This window comes from Cervus canadensis, chromosome 23 (assembly GCF_019320065.1).
Source record: "Cervus canadensis isolate Bull #8, Minnesota chromosome 23, ASM1932006v1, whole genome shotgun sequence".
In the NCBI taxonomy this organism is placed as follows: domain Eukaryota; kingdom Metazoa; phylum Chordata; class Mammalia; order Artiodactyla; family Cervidae; genus Cervus; species Cervus canadensis.
This window is the reverse complement of record NC_057408.1, coordinates 16,931,795-16,951,177: the sequence shown is the minus strand read 5'-3', so window position 1 is coordinate 16,951,177 and position 19,383 is coordinate 16,931,795. Positions and strand designations below refer to the sequence as shown.

At 44.6% G+C, this 19,383-nt stretch overlaps 1 protein-coding gene across 1 annotated transcript; it reads left to right on the top strand.

Moving 5' to 3' along the window:
• The first annotated feature begins 2,938 nt into the window (after positions 1–2,938).
• On the top strand, positions 2,939–11,091 carry LOC122425829 (serpin B4-like). Its single transcript, XM_043444472.1, has 8 exons — positions 2,939–3,040; positions 4,151–4,340; positions 4,946–5,002; positions 6,718–6,846; positions 7,171–7,288; positions 8,327–8,472; positions 8,768–8,923; positions 10,265–11,091. The coding sequence occupies exons 2-8, from the start codon at positions 4,176–4,178 to the stop codon at positions 10,667–10,669; spliced, it is 1,176 nt and encodes a 391-aa protein (XP_043300407.1). The 5' UTR covers positions 2,939–3,040; positions 4,151–4,175; the 3' UTR covers positions 10,670–11,091.
• Positions 11,092–19,383: the final 8,292 nt, after the last annotated feature.

The window sequence follows — 19,383 nt, the reverse complement described above, 5'->3', positions numbered from 1 at the left end:
TCCCTCAAAGCCAGCCTCTGCACCACCAGCCTCGGTAACTCAGTCACAGGAGGAATCAGCTCAGTCAGTGGTTCCCTTGAGTCCTCGTCTCCTGCTCTGTCCCCTGGGCCTCCTCCAGGCCCAGCCGGGGCTCCTTGCTTCTGTCTCTGGGCTCAGAGCCCTTTCTCTTTGAGCCCAAAGACGTCCACCCTGCTCCGGCCCGGGGCCCTCCCGCTCTCTGGCAGCGCCCGTGACGCAGCCCTGACTGGGCGCTCTCATTCCTCAAGTCTGTCGTTTTTCACCCTGGGTCTTCTCTCCTGCTGTTTCCTTCTTCTTTAGACTCAGCTCCCCCAGCAGACTCCAGCAGACTCCACCCTCGCTCAGCCCACCCGTCTCAGCTCAGGGGTCTCTGACCGCCAGTGTCCGGGGGTCAGGACACACGTAACCAGGAGGCGCCCTAAGAGCAGCAGGGCTGAGCTCAGGAACCGCCTCTGCGGTTTCGACACACAGGTCTCCCCTCCTCCAGCTCGTGTCTCCAGCCCTGTGCTTCCGGGACCCTGTGGTGGGCGGGTCTTCCTGTGAGTGAGTGACTTGCTGGGACTGCAGACTCCGACCAAGCGCAGTACTGAGTGCGGGGTGAGGAGAGAATGGCCGCCCACACACGCGTGCTTTCTCCTAGCCTGGTGGGAAAGGAAACCGGTGCAGCTGCTGGGAAAGGCAGTCTGGTAGTTCTTCTAAATCAATCATAGAGTAAAAATCGACCAATCAATCAATCCAACATAGACTTACCATTGACCCAGAAATTCCACTCTTAGGTTAATGCCTAAGAAATATGTCCACAGTGAAATTTCTACATGAGAGTTCATGTTGGCATTATTCACCATAGTACACAAAACCCAAATGTATATCCACACACGAATGGATTTTTTTTAAGTGATATTTCATATGACGGAGCATAATATAGTCATATAAAGTAATGATGCACCATTTATTCAACAGCGTGGGTGAACCTTGAGAATATTATGCTGAGTGAAAGAAGCCTGATTAAAAGAAGCCACATACTGTGCAATTCCATCTATACAAAATGCTCAAAATAAACAAACCCATGGAGACAAGAAGCAGATCAGTGGCTTCCAAAGAGGGGAAGGAAGAATAGTGGAGGGAGCTTCTTGGGGAGTAATGAAATTATTCTGGAACAGATCATGGTCATGGTTGCATAACCCTATCTGTGGGCCAAAAGCCAATGACTTTTACAGTTTTAAAAGATGAAATCTACACTACAGACATTTCCTGAGATCTACAGGGGATTGATTCAAGGATACCTCAAGCATATAGAAATACTCAAATACCTTCTATGAAATGACATATAACCTACATACATTCTCCTTTATACTTTACATCCCCTTTTGATTTCTTATAATACCTAATACAGTGTAAAGGCTATTTGAAGGGTAGTAAATACAGTGGAAAGTAGTTCCTGGTGTGGGGCAAATTCAAGGACTGTTTTTTGGAACTTTTCAGAATTTTTTCCAAGTCTTTTCAATCTGCTTGATTGAGTCTATGGGTGCAGAACTCATGGGTTTGGAGGGCTGACTGTATGTGAGTGTGACACGGTTGGAAAGTCAATCCACAGTACAAACACTCCACACCCTTTCAAAGGGGAAATATTAGACCAAATGCCATGGAAATGCAACCCTTCCACTGACAGCCATGCCTCCAGGAACAGTGTACTCTGGAGAAAAACACGTTCTTTTGTCCACCTTTATTCCCTTCCCACAGTGACTCATTTCTGCTAAACCCCAGCTGGATAGAGCAGTCTGGGGGAATGCTGAGTGAGCATGGTTTGACCTTCTCTGTAAGCCACATCCTCAGAGGAAACTGCTCCAAATCCATTCCCCATTCACTGTGATGGTGTCTCTGGGTGGAGCCCAGCATTGCCTCTAGTGACTGTGGGTCCCACGGGGAAGAACATGGAGACCCATTCCCACCCCTTCAGATTTTGTGGGATGATGTGATATCTCTTGAGAGGGCAGAAAAACAGGTTCTTTTCATCTTGACACAAGGAGACAGGTCAGTAAAATCCCAGAGCCTGTCTACACACTTCCCTGTGGGAGTGAGTACACACGCAGCATCCTTGAACCAGCTACTTGCCTGGGGAAGCACTGCCTTCTATACCTGGGCTTCTGTTCTGCTGCTCTGTGCCTTGCTTCTGTCACTTGTGAAATGGGGAACACAGAGGCAGCATCCTGGAAAAGGTGGCAAAGAGGAAAATGGGTCAATACATACTCCCTCCGTAAAAATCATATTGTCTTGGGCTCCAAAATCACTGCACATGGTGACTGCAGCCATGAAATTAAAAGATGCTTGCTTCTTGAAAGAAAGCTATGACAAACCTAGACAGCATATTAAAAAGCAGAGAAACCACTTTGCCAACTAGTGATAAAAAGTCCGTCTAGTCAAAGCTGTGGTTTTCCCAGTAGTCATGTATGGATGTGAGAGTTGAACCATAAAGAAAGTTGAGTGTTGAAGATGCTTTCAAAATATGGCACTGGAGAAGACTCTTGAGAGTCCCTTGGACAGCAAGGCGATCAAACCAGTCAATCCTAAAGGAAATCAACCCTGAATACTCATTAGAAGGACTGATGCTGAAGCTGCAGCTCCAGTACTTTGGCCACCTGATGCGAAGACTTTTTCAGGGTTCTTTCTCATTGGAAATAGTAGGTTGGGGCACATGAAGAAGTTGGAATTTAACTTTATTCTCATTGATCTGAGAAAGACACGTACTTGCATTTCACATAAGCTCATGATTGCAGGTCACAATTTCTTCCACAGAAGAAAAGGACATACAGGAATAGAACAATAACTTTGTCTTTACTCATGGAGACTTCATGCTCATGAAAGTGATGGATAGCTTGGTGAAGAAACCAAAAGTTGATTTACTTGAAATACCAGCTTCTGTGAAAAAAGGGAGGAATCGAGAGAGGCATATATTGAGGAGCTGAGCGCTCACAGCACAGGCTTACAGACCGCCCGCCCACCTCTGCTCACTCCAAGAACACAGGTAAGTGCTTCCAGCAGCTCTGCTGAGCTACATGAATCTTTTCTGAAAATAACAACAATGATCTGTTATTTATCTATACAATTGTACATCATTTATCTGTTTCATTTTGTCTGATTGTATGTTATTATTTAGCCAGGGCAAAAGTAAAACAATTTTTCATCTGCTTTAATCTTTAGGTAACTTATTTATTTCCAAAAAACAAATGCCTCTTTAAGCGGAAGTGTGATGAGGGGTAGGAGGTACAGCACACACAAACACTTCAAGAAAAATGCAGGGCTTCCCTGGTGGTCCAGTGGATGAGAATCCGCCTGCCAATGCAGGGGACCCGGGTTCCATCCCCGCTCCAGGAATATCCCACATGCCAAGCGGCAACGAAGCTCGGGCACCACAGCTAAGGAGCCGAAACTCTGGAGCCCGAGCTCCACAACAGGAGACACGCCGCAGAGAGAAGCCGTGCATCTCACCCAGAGAAGAGCCCCCATTCTCCAAAAATTAAGAGAAAGCCTGCTCACTGCAACAAAGACCCAGTGCAGCCCACTTTTTTTCAGTTTTCTTAAATTAAAAAATGGCAGAGAGGTGCCTCATGATAGATGGCTAGATGTTGTCACATCAATCTTTGCTTTGGTATCTGTCATGAGGTCTTCTCTACCCAGTCTTAGTACTGCAGGTAAGGAAGAAAAGATACAGATATTCTATTAGTTTTTACAAAAGTTTTTTTATAGTCTTCTAAGTATGAAGTATATACATTGAAAACAACTTTGAAAGTAAAAGGAAAGAAGCTATAGTTCCAGACGGAGCAGTGGTAAAGAATGCACCTGCCACTGCAAGGGACGTGAATTTGATCCCTGGGTCGGGAAGATCCCCTGGGGAAGGAAATGGCAACCCACTCCAGGATTCTTGCCTGGAGAATCCCATGCACAGAGGAGCCCACCAGGCTACAGTCCCTGGGGTTGCAGAGTGGGACACGACTGAAGGACTGAGTTCGTACACACAGAGTTGGCAGAATCCCACAACTCACATACAAGACATTTCTTTTAAGAAAAGTTTATTATAGACTAACAAACTTCCCTTCACTAGAGTGATTATAAAATGCATCTGATGCTCTTCCAGGACTTCCAGACCACATCCAGCCACCATGAGTTCCCTCGGTGAAGCAATCATCCACCTTGCAATCGATCTGTTCCACCAGATCAGAAAATCAGAGAAGGAAAACATCTTCCTGTCCCCTTTCAGTATCTCGTCAGCCTTAGCCATGACTTACTTAGGGGCCCGAGAAAACACCGCATCAGAAATGCAGAAGGTAGGTGGCAGCTGCCTTTCCGTCACAGGTTTGCATGGTTTGTCTGCTGGCTGGAGTGCAGATGACCACAGGTCTGGCTGTCCCCGGGGGTCCCACGGGAAGCTCAAGCAGCCCCACGACTGGGTGGGCACAGAGAGGGGCACACACTGTCCCGCAGGGCTCCCACCACCTTCCTATGCCTGGACTTCCTCTGGGGGCTGGGATGAACCCCTACAATTGCCCAACAACCAGAGATGAGGCTTTAATGGAAGAGCTCAGTAGAAGTGAGGCATTGACTAAAATCCATGGGAAACACCTTTACGTGTTTCCTCAATGATGAATGAAAAATGAGACACGATTCTTTAAAGTGGATAGCAGCCAAGCATCTTTGTGTTTTCCACACGCAGATTGTGTTTTTTAAGGACGAAAGCTTTCACTGAACATTTCTGTGTACTTTTTTTGTTTGTTTCTTTTTGAGTTTGTTTCTGTGAGGGGCATTTATTTGGTATATAGTATTGTTCGTGTGTATTCTTTTGTCCTTACGTTGTTGTTGTTTTTTTTTTTTTACTTACTCTGATGTATATAGATCGTTACAGACTCCTTGTCCCACTCCCTGTCTTCTCCAGGTCCTTCACTTCAATGAAATCACAGAGAACCCAAGAGGAAAAGCTACAGGAAATCCTGTGAGTCAGACAGCATTGGACGTAGAGGAGGTCATATGTCCCAGAGGGTCGTAGTTCGAACTGGGGATTTCAGATAAACGGGGAGAAGTCCGTTTTTAGAGGTCATGCTGGGCAAGATAGACTGGAGAGAGTTGTTTCTCAGTTCACATGTGTGTGCGTGTGTGAAATCATTCAGTTATGTCCTACTCTTTGTGACCCCGTGGACTGTAGCCCACCAGGCTCCTCTGTTCATGGAATTCTCCAGGCAAGAATACTGCAGTGGGTTGCCGTGTCCTCCTCCGAGGGATCTTCCCGCCCCAGGGATTGAACCAGCATCTCTCATGTCTCCTGCTTCAGCACACAGGTTCTTTAGCACTGGCACTGCCTGGAAAGCCCTCTCATTTCACATGACATACTTATTTGCTTCCCTGGTGGCTCAGATGGCAAAGCATCTGCCTGCAATGAGGGAGACCTGGGATCGATCCCTGGGTCAGGAAGATCCCCTGGAGAAGGAAATGGCAACCCACTCCAGTATTCTTGCCTGAAAAATGCCATGGATGGACGAACCTGGTGGGCTACAGTCCGTGGGATCACAGAGTCGGACACGACTGAACAGCTTCACTTCACTTCCCTTCACTTATTTACTTCACATCTTTGTTTTTCTGAAAGTAGAGAAGCATATGCTTAAAATCAGGGGCTCTGAAACCTGAAGGAGCTTCAAATAGTGATCTGCTGTTCAGGAATGAGGAACATGGCAAAAATACGACGGCTCTCAGCCACAATGACTTCATCCCAATTAGCCAGGAGCAATAAAAGGTTTGCTGCATCGCATGCAAATACATTCAAATAGGACAGCAGGGCCAGGGTATGGAAACTCTGATAAAGGTTATATATTATTATTATAGAATAAAAATAAGTATGTTAATCACAGTATGTTGCTACAATTATATACTTTTAATTAACTCTTAAGTTAGATTAAGAGCAATAAGCATATGATCAAGTGTATTTTGGAGTATTTTGGAAAATGAATGAGAGCTACCGTTTATCTAAATAGTCTAAAACTCTTAGCCAGAAAGTGAGAGATTCTGAATTGAGACAAGCCTACGTTGAAAAAGTTATCTGTATCTCCTTGGAGAAGTTTCTTAGCTCTCTGAGCTCTCCTGTTTTCATGGGAATGGCACTGAAGACTTAGAGATGCCGAGGGACAGCTGTTCCCAGTCTGTCTGGCACCCACTGTTCCTACACTGGGAAGTGTGGCCGTCACAATGCATAACCACAGATCATAGTCAACAGGCCTTAGAAGGTAATCCCTCAAAGGAATATAACAGGGCATCAAATCACAACATAGGACAATATACAGATTTCATGTTCTCACACAGCTGATGACTGTTAGAAGTTCTCCATGGCTCTAGCCCTCCAGGAGCTTACGTTTAGCCAAGACCTCTCCCCTAACCATTGGAGACAACTGAGATACAATGCGGTAATGGAATGCTGATGCATCTCTAGTTCAACAGAGAGAAGCTTGGAGTGTGTTAGAGCAGGAAGAGAGAGTTACCTGGAAGATTTACTGTAAAGATTAGGAAGGCTAATTCCAGTAACACAGGCCAGTTAGGAGAAATAACCACAAACATCATCCCTGGGGATGCCACCCTCTAGACAGGGATATAACAGACCTCTGAAGGTATAGTGTTTACATTGACAGAGAATCCATTGAGCTCAATTTTTGACGTTTGAAGGTTGAAAAGCCAGGAAAAGTTCATCATCACTTTCAAAAGCTTCTGACGGAATTAAAGAAATCCACTGATGCCTATGAGCTGAGTGTTGCCAACAGGCTCTATGGAGAAAAGGAGTTTCCATTTCTCCGGGTGAGTTTCCTGGTCTGTCACACCTTTAGTCTTCATCCCAGGTCCTTGGGCCCCATCTCCTAATGGGGGGGGGGGGCAGGGAGGGGGCAGAGGAGCCTGGGGACCCACACGGGGCATTTCTTCCAGGGGCGCCGGGCTCCCTGACCACAACCCTACCCGCTGCAGTGTCCCAGAGGCTGATAGCACACCAATGAGGTGGGGCTATGGATTGGCCTATGAACTCTGCTTGATCAGGATTTAACACAATTTAATTTATTTGGAAATACCTGCATAGTTACTGATAAATTACTTTTCATTCCTCCTTTCTTCCTGCTCATGTCATAGGAATACATGGATAATGTTAAGAAATTTTATCTAGCCAGTGTGGAATCTGCTGATTTTAAAAATGCTGCAGAGGAAAGTCGAAAGATGATTAATTCCTGGGTGGAGAGCCAAACCAATGGTAGGTTATGAGAGAGTCACCCATTAAAATCACTGTTGCGTCCCCGCTGTGTGTGAACACAGGGCTCGAGATTGCAGAGGGTGGGGAGGCCCTGCAAGGGGTGGACGGTCCACGTCACTGAGGAGAGAAACGGGCGGGGGGCTCCCAGGACCAGCCCCCTGCAGGCACAGCTGAGTCTGGTTGACAGTGTCTTTGTGGATCCCAAGTCTCTGCTCAGACTTCAGGTTGATTCATAAGTTTTTCTTTTAATTAGAGGCTTAACTTCTGGGTTATGATCCCTAAGAGAAGATATTAGAAAGGGTCCCTTTGTTAATTGGGAAACAACATTCTCCTCTCCAAACCACCCTTTTTGAATAAATGACCACATGCAGGAGGAGGTTCCTGGCCCACGTCCCCCTCCCACAGGATGTCACAGGTGTCCTCCCCACCCAGAGAGGGGGCTGGACAACGTCTCCATCCCATGAGCCACATCCTACCTCCCTTCCGAAATATAGTCTTAACCTACAGCAGCTCAACGTGGAGAATGAAGAAGACTCCTCAGGGAATGGTGTCTGCCATGTGCTCTAGATTACTGGGTGCATATTGGTTGTCCAGAAGAATATTCTGGCTACTTCTTTGGAATATTGAGCTCAAATTTCAAATGACAGAGAGACAGTAAGGAAGGAAGAAAAGGAGAATGAACACAGGGTGGAGGAAACAGGAAAGGGCACGCAGGGAGGCAGTGAGGGAGGGATGCAGAAAATTTGACTTGTGGAAACCTTATCTAAACTCAGTTCATCAGGATTCCTTGTGAGGTGACTGATGTCCCCACACACACAGACTGAACACCTTCCCAGTCAGGAGCAGGGGCGTCTCCATGAGGGCAACTCCATCAGGCTGGGGCCATGAGCAAAGCCTCACCTGGTGAACCACTGGGCATGGAGTCCCTCATGGGCTGACGTGTGTGAATATTTGATCATCACTTGCAACTTTCTAACCATCTTCCAGACAAACCACTCCTACCTTTCATGACAGACTTTTGATTTTCTGACTTTGCAGAAAAAATCAAAGATCTGTTTCCCAAAGACTCTCTACTCGACAGCACTACTGCTCTGGTTCTGGTGAACGCTGTCTATTTCAAAGGGCAGTGGAACCAGGAATTTAAGAAAGAAAATACTGTGGAGGAAAAGTTTTGGCTGAACAAGGTATTGTCTGTAATTAATTTTTAATCATGTAACATAGCTCTGTGTGCAATGTGAAAGTTAAATACATATTTGATCATTTCTTCTATAACTGCTAGTAGAAGTAGGATCTATCGAGGCTGTCTTTTTTTCCCTTTATTTAGTTGGTAATAGTTGAAGAAACTCTTGTCTCTAATTCACAGATTTCCCACACCATCTCTTAGAAGGAAGATGAGTTTGGTATCTCAGTAAGATTATCTTTTTTTTTCTTTTGGACTAATGCCCATTTAACATTTTTTGCCACATGAATTTATTGCAGGATACAAGCAAACCTGTGCACATGATGAAACAAGCCAATCATTTCAATTTTGTGTCACTGGAGGACGTGCAAGCCAAGATCCTGGAAATACCGTACAAAGGCGATGAGCTAAGCATGATGGTGCTGCTGCCCAATGAAGTAGATGGTCTGCAGGAGGTAAAACCCGGCAGCTATGACACTTCATGCTGTTGCTTAAATTGCTGATGACACAGGGCCTGTGTGGGCTGTTCACGGAAGCAGTGCTCACAGAATGCTAGTGATGCGCCGTTAAAGCAAAGTATTAGAGTGTGTTACTTCTTCTCTGTGTTGAGTCTAATGGAAAATCATGAAGGCGAACTTGGCATCCTGTCACTTTCCAAAAAAATAAACCTTCCAGTGTGACATGGAAGAATATGTAGAAAATCTTAACTTCACAGGCCCAGTAATATTCTGAGAAAACTAGAATATCAGTTCAAAAAATAATACGCTTGGCTCACACATTAATATTTTGCAACCATCAAAACCTCACCTATTCCAGTCTATTCATTTGAAGACAGGGGAAACTAAGAGTCAAATGTAGATGACTCATGGAAAATATATGCAAATTCACACATGAACAAAATCAAACAAAGTAAAACAATGCTGAGCTCCATTCTGCAGACTGAATCACATACTTCGTAGAGATGAGACAAACCAGCCTATCTTGATGCTCACTTTCTATTTAGAAGTATTCTCTCAGAGTTATTTGGAGCCTCTTTGCTGGGAATTTTAAAAAAAAGTGAATCTTCCTTTTAGCATTGTTATATTGGTTGAAGATAATTTGTAAAGAAACCAATAACAATATCTGGAATATAAAAGTCATACCATAAATGGCCATCTGCAATTACTATAATAGCCAATGATGCTGAATTTGCAGTGAACTTGCCACACATTAAATATATATGCAGTAGCTTAGGACTAACACACAATGCTTAAAAATATTAATTAAGTAAACACATACACTGAATCTCTACTTAATGGTGGTATTATGTAACAATTTAAACTTGATTAGAGAAACACATCTATACAGGAAAAGTTTTCAAATAGGTCAAGTAAGTAAAAGGAATAATAATGGGTTGTACACTATAATTATTTCATGCAAAAAACTATGCACAAAAAGACAGTAACAAGACAAGACTATTTGAAAATGAAACATGTAGTGCTCTGGCAACTTAAGAAGTGAAGCTATATAGTTCATCTTTTACAAAATAAATTTATTTAATGGTTCTGCTGTTATATATGGGTATATATACACATATATATACAGAAAGCTCAGTTTATCACATAAATATTACAAAATATTCAGCTTATAATATATAATGAGAATATAGTATAGTAAGTTTATATGTATAATATAACTGAATCTCCTGTATTCATGTTTACTGTTAAAATAAAGCTTTTCCATACATTTCAATCCAAGGTTGGTGGGCTCCATGACCACTGAGACTCCTGACAGTTGTTCCTTTCCCACTGTTACAGCTTGAAGATCAGCTCACTGCTGAGAAGTTAATAGAGTGGACGAGCCCACAGAATCTGGGGAAGACACAAGTGGATTTATACCTGCCTCGGTTTAAAGTGGAAGAGAGCTATGACCTCGTGCCCACACTGAAAGCCCTGGGGATGGTGGACGCCTTCCGTGATGGGGTGGCTGATTTCTCGGGCATGACCGAGAGATGTGATCTGGTGGTGTCGATGGTCGTCCACAAGTGCTTTGTGGAGGTGACCGAGGAGGGCACGGAGGCCACAGCTGCTTCCGGCGTAGAAATTACTGTAAGAGCAGGAAGAAATTCTGAGAGTTTCCGCTGCGATCACCCCTTCCTGTTCCTCATCAAGCACATCAAGACCAACAGCATCCTCTTCTGTGGCCGAGTCTCTTCCCCTTAGACGTCCTTGGCCAGCGGCCACACTCGGGGACGTTCAGAGAGCTGTTCCCGGAGCTTGAATGCTGGTGTAACAATCTCCCTTGGATTTATTTTCCTTTCCAATCTCACAGTCACTACTGACAATGTATTGGATAAAATATTATGTTTGTCTGTCTCTCTCTCTTTCTACAAACACATATAACCTACTGTATTCCCCATAAAAACTCCTCCTTGGACAAAATGTTCACTATATTTTACAAACTTATTTCCATACTCTATCTTCTTCTAACTTTGAAATATCATAGCTCCTATTTCAAAAGTTATATTTACTTTTCAAACCTAGACATTCACATTTATTTGAGTTCAGGTGGTATGTGGGACCCTTACATGTCTAAATTTTTTAATTGTCTGAAATGCATTATCAATAAAACCATGGCTTGTTCATGTCGTTTGTTGCTCATCCTTTTTTTTCTTTTCAACAAAGTGCAAGTGACCCACCACACATAGAAAAGATCATATAGAAAGATATTATCACATATAGAAAATCAAGAGTACAGCATGATGAGGTTAAAAGGGTAGACTGTTATCAGAACATGAAAGACTTTGTAACCCATGTTGAGAGGTTAAATATAAGCATCTAGAACTCAAACTTGGGATATGAACTGAATCTCTAAATAGATAAGACAGATGATATAAATTTTAGAGTTACTGAGAGAAATATGGTAATTGTAGCTGAAGGCAAAGATGGGATAAGACTGGGAGAGCATATAGTGAGAAGAAGGGCTGCCATATGACCCTGAAGTCCACCAATCTGTAAATGTCAAGAATTGACAAATTTTGTTTCCTAAAACATAACTTTTCTCAGGGCAAGAGGAATCATTTGGAGGTGATATGTTTATTACATAGATTGGCATGATGGTTTCACACATATATACTCACCTCAAAACTCATGTCGTTCATACATTAAATATGTACAGCTCTTTATACATCATTCGTACATGAAGAAAGTTATTTTTGAACAGAAAGTAATAAAATCAATATGTGATTTTAAACATAAAGATAATAGATGCTTAATAAAGAATATAATGCATATACACCACAAGACAGGCTTCCCTGGTGGTGCAGTGGTAAGGAATCTGACTGCCAAGCAGGAGACCTGGGTAAAAAAAGAGTTGGACATGATGTAGTGACTAAATAACACTACACCACAGGGTAATAACTTGTCCCCATTGGCTTGGAGACAGCTAGAATTAAAAGACTGGTCAAACCCTGTGTGCAGAAAACGTGGATCAACCGGAACTCTCCCACACCACTGGTAGGGATATGAAAGCTGCAACCACTTAGGAAAAGAGTCTTGAAATTTTATTTTTTCCATCTTTATGAAAATATTATTGGCCCACAGCATTGAGTAAGTTGAAGGTGAACATGTGGTACACTCATTTTCTACATACAAATCTGATACACTTATTTTCTACAAAATGACCACCAGTGCAGTTTGCACTAACACCGCTCTCTCATCACAGTATTGTCATTTCTTTTTCGGGAGGGGTGTTGTTCAAGAACAGCTGTCACACTGTTGATCTCTAAGGGAGAGGGGAAGCAGGGGTCTCCTATGCTGCCATCTGGGTGATGTCTCCAGAAAACCATGTATCTCCTTGGTTTAGAAATGCACTTCTAGAGAGTCTTTCTCAAGTATACAAAGTGGCACATATCAGTACTTTCTTACAAAGTTAAAAGTATGACCAGATGATTACCAGACCATTAATTCCACATCCTGATATTGCCCAAGAGATATGAACACATCCACCACAAAAGGACTAGGACACAAATGTTCACTGAAGCCTTATTCGTAATGGCCAAAAAGCTGGCAAATCCTCAGATGTCTAACAGCTGAACAAAACACGTGAACGAAAATACAAACCAAAGAATAGTACTTAGAGATAAAAAGGAAAAAACTACTGAAGCAACATGAGTTAAACTCCTACACGCTATGCTGTGCAAACAGGAAACTGAAAAGAATGAGTACATATTACGTAATTCCACTTACATGACAATTTTATACTATGAATAACTGTAGTTGGGCTTCCCTGGTGGCTCAGTGGTAAAGAACCGCCTGAAAATGCAGGAGACATGGATTTGATCCCTGGGTTGGAAAGATCCCTGGAGAAGGGAATGGCTACCCACTCCAGTATTCTTGCCTGGAGAATCCCATGGACAGAGAAGCCTGGCGGACTACAGTCCATGGGGTTGCAAAGAGTCAGACACGACCGAGCTACTAATCAACAACAAATGTAGTTACATCTCAATACGAGAGACCTTTGAAACACTTAGAACAATACGATCACAGGAAATAATAGTAAAAAATACAAAAAAGTGATAGACAATTATAAACATGAAGGCTAGTATTTGATTGAATGAGATGGATCAGAGCATAATGTCCCTGTGCTATTTCACTTAAGATAAAGATGTACACTCCTAAACACTCGTTGGTTGTGTGGCTAGCATAGCGTCTTGAGCTTTGCTACTGGCAGGTTGAATCACTAAACATTTCCAGAGGTAAAATAAATGAGGAATCACCTTCACAAGAGAAGACGTTTATGATCAGATTAATAACACAAAGTTTATATATTAATTGAATACAACACACTGTTATTGGCAAGAAATTTTATAAGTTTCATTCACGGGTTTAACCCAACATACCTTAAAACTATATAACCACTGAACACTCCAAGTTTTGGTATTTCCTTGTGTCTGAATAAGTATCAGGAATAACATAAAAATGTGTCCAGTGTAAACTTATAGGTAGAAATATCACATTTAGTTTCAGTAGATTTCCAGATGCTCCTCTGGTTGGGTCTCGAAGAGAACCCAATCTGAAAATAGTGAAAGATTTGAGAAGTTATTAGTGAAAAGTTGTCATTACTCCTTCTGTCACCCTGCCTTATCTTATCTCCAAAACAAGTCATTCTGAGCTAAACTACTACCCTTCTGAAGCTGCACGCTTCACAGCTTACAGGAATCTGTAAGACAGGGAAGCAGAAGCCCTGTGAGTGGGCCTGTGCGTCTTGATCCATCAGTAAACCAGTTGTTGCTCCCGGGCATTTCTCATCAGGAAGATCTGAGGGAGGCGACAAGTTCACTGATCTTTTGTGAAATGTTGGCAGGTTGGGAAACCTGCCCTTGAGAACACAAGAGATTCTCAGGTAGCTAAGTTTGGAGACAGAACACAATCCCTTGAGATGTTAACGCTTCATACAATAATAATGCCTCCACAGGCACCTCGAGGCTCGCTCTAAGGTGTGTGTGTTAGGGGCAGCCTTCCAGCCTCAAGCACTCAGCTCTGAAGGTTCCAGGACCCCCGTCTGCGCAGGGGCCTCAGTCTCTCCGCCTCCCTCTGCACCGCCCTCCCTTCCACCTCTCTCCCTCTTTCTCCCTCTTTTCCTCTCCCTGCCTCCCTACACGCTCTCTCTGTCTGTCTCACCAAACACACACAGCATCTAAACAAGGGAGCTCGGTCAGCAGGGCTCCACCATTAAATACACCCCGGCTTTGGAACTAACCCTCTGGGAAGGCCTCGGGAAAAGTCACTACCGTGGCAGCCAGTTTCCCATGCTGCCCTCCCATCTCCACCCTTGAAACTGGGACTTTACCTCCTGGGGCTCTGAAATGCTGCCATGAGAAGTGGCCCCGAAACCAGCAACAAGCCAGAGTGCATCTCTCCCTCACCTCTCTGGGTTCTGGGAGGAGAAGAACCTCAGGAGCCACGACACAGCCGCCCTCACCCTCAGGCCGGCCCTGCGAGGCTGCTGAGCCCGCCTCCTGCGCGCCCCGCGGCCCAGGGCCGTGTCTGCTCCAACGCCGCCACCCGGCCAGCTGCTCCAAGGGTGTCGCCAAGAGGATGGCCTCCTGTCCGCGGACCTCTCAGTGTCCGCGCTGTGCAGGCTGGTTCAGGATCGCATGGATACAGATAAATGTCTCGTAGTCATGGAAAAGTACTGCCATGGCTTCCCTCCAAACTCTTACAAGTGTTCAGTTTGGCTGATGGGATTGCTGATTGGACCAGAATGAAGAGAACTTCCTCTGCCCCGTCCCCCCAGTTTATTTCTAATCCCAGAGTTGACCTTATTTGTAAATAGATCATGGACATAACTAGTTAACATAAGATCGTATTGACTCAAGCTCGGTCTAATCCATGACTGGACCCTTATATGAAGAGAAGAGACACAGAGAAGACGGTCATGTGGAGACAGAGGCACAAGCCCAGAAACTCTAGGAACCACCAGGAGGTAGAAAAGGGAAAGAGAATTCTCCCCGAGCGCCTCCCGAGGAAGTGTGGTCCTGAGAGCACAGATTTTGCACCTCAAGCCTTCAGAAGCGGGAGAGAACAAACACCGGTGGTTTTAAACCTCAGTGTGGGCAGCTCAGGACAGAGGTCCTAGGAACCTAACACATGCCTCCAGAGCAGAGGAGAAGTCCCACCTCACACTCCAGCCTAAGCTGTTAAGTCACAATAGTTTACTAGAGCAAAAAATCAACCATTTCAGCAATTAAAAATCCAGTCAAAGAAGGGCATGAACCTCATCAAAACAACACTGTAAATCAACATTCAATGAAATGCCCTGAATTTCAGGAAAAAATCTTTACCTGAAGTACAGGTAATTAGGATGTTTTGTCAAGTGGTCTTCAAATGCAGGGAGGAAATCCCTGGAACGTGTTAGAGTCGGGCGTTTCTTGTGCAATAATAGATATTTCCTGGAGTCTACGGGAGTTGACGTTGTCTTGCTTGGATCACTGAGAAACTGAAGGTGCTGATGACAGCCGTCCCTGGCGGTCCTGCTGAGATAGGTGCTAAAGCCAGAATCATTTCCCGGAACACAGAGGCTGGTTGCAGAAGTCATGAGGTAGAGATTGGATGGTGCTATCATGGTCTCAGAGTTTGTCTCAGAGGATGAGGCTTAGGAAGTCAGTTGTCACCAAATGTAAAGGAGCCTTGGCAAACCTCCCTTGTCATTAAGTCCCTGCTTCTAGCACTGTGGTAGAGACCCTTCACTAAGCTCAGTACTAAGTCATAGAACATAACTAAGAACTCAATGAATGGAGAGTGAATCAGTAAGAAATTTTAAAAATAGATAATCAAACACATTATGTGATCACCCCTACATTCAAATGGAATCAAGAGTCTTCCTTCAAATGTAAGAGGCCATGAGTCAGTGGCTTCTAGCTGATGCACGAAGCAAAGGCTCTCTCTTTCTTCATTCTGTCAAAAAATTAAGAGACCCATAAAAGCAAATCTGGGAGGCAGTGCGATTTTTCTGATATGATAAGAAGTTATAAAATAAAATTGTGACTCAGGACTTACTCAGTCCTTCCTTAATATATAATGTTAATCAATTCAAGGGGCTTCCCAGTTGGAACTGGTGGTAAAGAACCAGTTTGCCAACACAGGAGACATAAGAGACCCGGGTTCAATCCCTGGGTTGGGAAGACCCCCTGGAGGAAGGCATGGCAACCCACTCCAGTATTCTTGCCTGGAGAATACCATGGATGGAGGAGCCTGGTGGCTATAGTCCATGGGGTTGCAAAGAGTGGAAAACGACTGATGTGACTTAAGCAAACACACGCAAAATCAATTGGAATGTTAAATGTCAGTCGAAAACTGCTGAAAGGAAGGGTTGTAGAAATGGTTCTAGAGACAGAAGTTGTGAGAGAGCGTTGGATGGCGATAAGCATAGAGTAGGATGACTGTCCTGAGTGGAACTGGAGGCATGAGAATGGGGAGACGGGTAGTGATGAATGAACTGTCTCAGTCTTCCATGACACACCTACAGACAAGATCATTCCCCAACTAAGGGACATTAAGGTGTATCTGTTTCATCCTTTTCAGATGCTATTTACATTGTACAGATCTGTATCTATAGGGAATGTTAAAACAGTAATTGACAGATATCCTATTATTGAAAGCTTGAAGGATTTTTCTCAAGTAACCAATTTACCTGCAGATGGGTATAACCAGGTGCGTAGTAAGAAGGAAGAGATAAAATGCCCCCTAGGATGTGCACCTCAGTAAAGCTGATGAGTCTTCACGCCCTTCACAAGGAAGGAAGAAAACAGTAGGAAAACAGGAGCTATTTTGAGGCTACCTACACAGGTATTAGAAATAGTGGGATGGTTCCTGGACATGTCATTTACTCTCAGTTTTATTGGATTCTGGGATTCATGATGCCAATGATGTTGGTATATTTAGAAAATACCCAAAGACAGGTTGGCAAGTACTGACTTGCAAACTGGTCTGAGAATTGCTCAGTATCCTGTGACACTGTGTGACATCACGGTGTCTTCACCTTGTCTAATACATGCCAGGAGCACTTTTGAAAAAGACAGGGAGAAAGCTGTGATATGGTTTCTTGTTTGAACTAACCAAGTTCACTCTAAATGTAAGCAAAATCCTTTGTTTTGCATACGTGCCCAGTCGTGTCCCACCCTTTGCCACCCTCTGGACTGACTGTTGCCCGACAGACTCCTCTGGCCATGGGATTTCCCAGGCAAGAAGACTGGAGTGGGTTGCCATTTCCTCCTCCAAAACAAAATCTTGATCTTCATCAGTTAGTGCCTTTCCCTCAAAGCCAGCCTCTACACCACCAGCCTCGGTAACTCAGTCACAGGAGGAATCAGCTCAGTCAGTGGTTCCCTTGAGTCCTCGTCTCCTGCTCTGTCCCCTGGGCCTCCTCCAGGCCCAGCCGGGGCTCCTTGCTTCTGTCTCTGGGCTCAGAGCCCTTTCTCTTTGAGCCCAAAGACGTCCACCCTGCTCCGGCCCGGGGCCCTCCCGCTCTCTGGCAGCGCCCGTGACGCAGCCCTGACTGGGCGCTCTCATTCCTCATGTCTGTCGTTTTTCACCCTGGGTCTTCTCTCCTGCTGTTTCCTTCTTCTTTAGACTCAGCTCCCCCATCAGACACCAGAGACTCCACCCTCGCTCAGCCCACCCGTCTCAGCTCAGGGGTCTCTGACCGCCAGTGTCCGGGGGTCAGGACACACGTAACCAGGAGGCGCCCTAAGAGCAGCAGGGCTGAGCTCAGGAACCGCCTCTGCGGTTTCGACACACAGGTCTCCCCTCCTCCAGCTGGTGTCTCCAGCCCTGTGCTTCCGGGACCCTGTGGTGGGCGGGTCTTCCTGTGAGTGAGTGACGTGCTGGGACTGCAGACCCCGACCAAGCGCAGTACTGAGTGCGGGGTGCGGAGAGAATTGGCCGCCCACACACGCGTGCTTTCTCCTAGCCTGGTGGGAAAGGAAACCGGTGCAGCTGCTGGGGAAGGCAGTCTGGTAGTTCTTCTAAATCAATCATAGAGTAAAATCGACTAATCAATCGATCAAATGTAAACTTACCGTTGACCCACACATTACGTTCTTAAGTATATGACTAAGAAATTAAAACACACGTCCACAATGAAATTGCTGAATTTTACACAACCCTCAAAGAGTGTCTGATACCCTGCCTTCCTCCGTAATGACTATGGCGTCCTTGGAGGAGAATTTAGGGACCCGGTTCCCACCCCTTCGGATTTTGCGAGAGAACATGATCTCCTCTGAAAGGGCAGAGGACACAGGATCTTTTCATCCAAATACAAGGAGATTAGTCGGTAAAGGCCCAGAGTCTGTCTACACCTCCCTGTGGGAAGTGGATACACACGCAGCCTCCTGGAACCAGCTACCTGCCTGGAGAGCTCACCTGGGCACTTCACCCCCTTAGACACCTGGGCTTCTGTTCAGTCACTCTGTGGCTCATTTCTGTTATCTGTGAAATGGGGGAAGCAAACTCACCAACATAAATATGGTGTTAAAGCGGAAAATGGGTGAATACAAAACCCCCTCTGTAACTAGTCAGTAGTTTTTAATATTTTTCTACTACAGGAACACCAGAAGCTTGAAGAGATGAGACTGCAGTGATGAGACTCAACCATGCCATTCAAAGAACACATTTTTTCCTTTTTTTTCCTTACAGACATTTGACCCTGTTGTTCTGGTCATGATCAGAAGTGGGTGTGCTGCAGATCAGGATGATTGAGAGCGTTATAATTCTGGAGCTCAAGCTATTTACTTTTCTGAGAAATCTTCCTACTAAAACATTAGAAAACTACCCTTAAAATGGGTCCTGTTTCTATCCCTTGTTCTCACTGAGAGCAAGTGAATGTGCAGGAAAATGAGCTGCCCTCTGACCACAGAAATCAGGGTGCAGCTGGGATTAACTGCAAGGACAATGGGGTCACGGGGAGAACCGCGCCAGGGTCCAACCTCGAGGGGAGGCAAATCATACCTGGTCTCCACCTACAGCTGACACACTTTGCCAATCCCTCTTAAACTGAGACGTTGAGCTATTTTCCCGGATATACAAAATATTTTTAAAGAAACAAGCCTTTTCAGAACTTAAAACAATGTCAGCTTTTCAACTGTTTGTGTTAGAAGTGGTCTTAAATAGGAGTCAACATGAATTAACAAGAGAAGAAAGATTTTTAAGGGTCATTTCTGGCTGGGCCTAGTTCTTAAGGGCATGTGAAGAAGTTGAAACATCAGTGTACCATCATTGCTGTCAGAAAGGCACGTACATGCATTTCATATGAGCCAGGGATGGTAGGTCACAATTTCTTTTGCAGAAGAAAACGACATACAGGAATTGGTCAATAACCTTGTCTTTCCTCATAGAGACTTCTTGCCCATGAAGTTGAAAATAACTGGTGAAGAAAT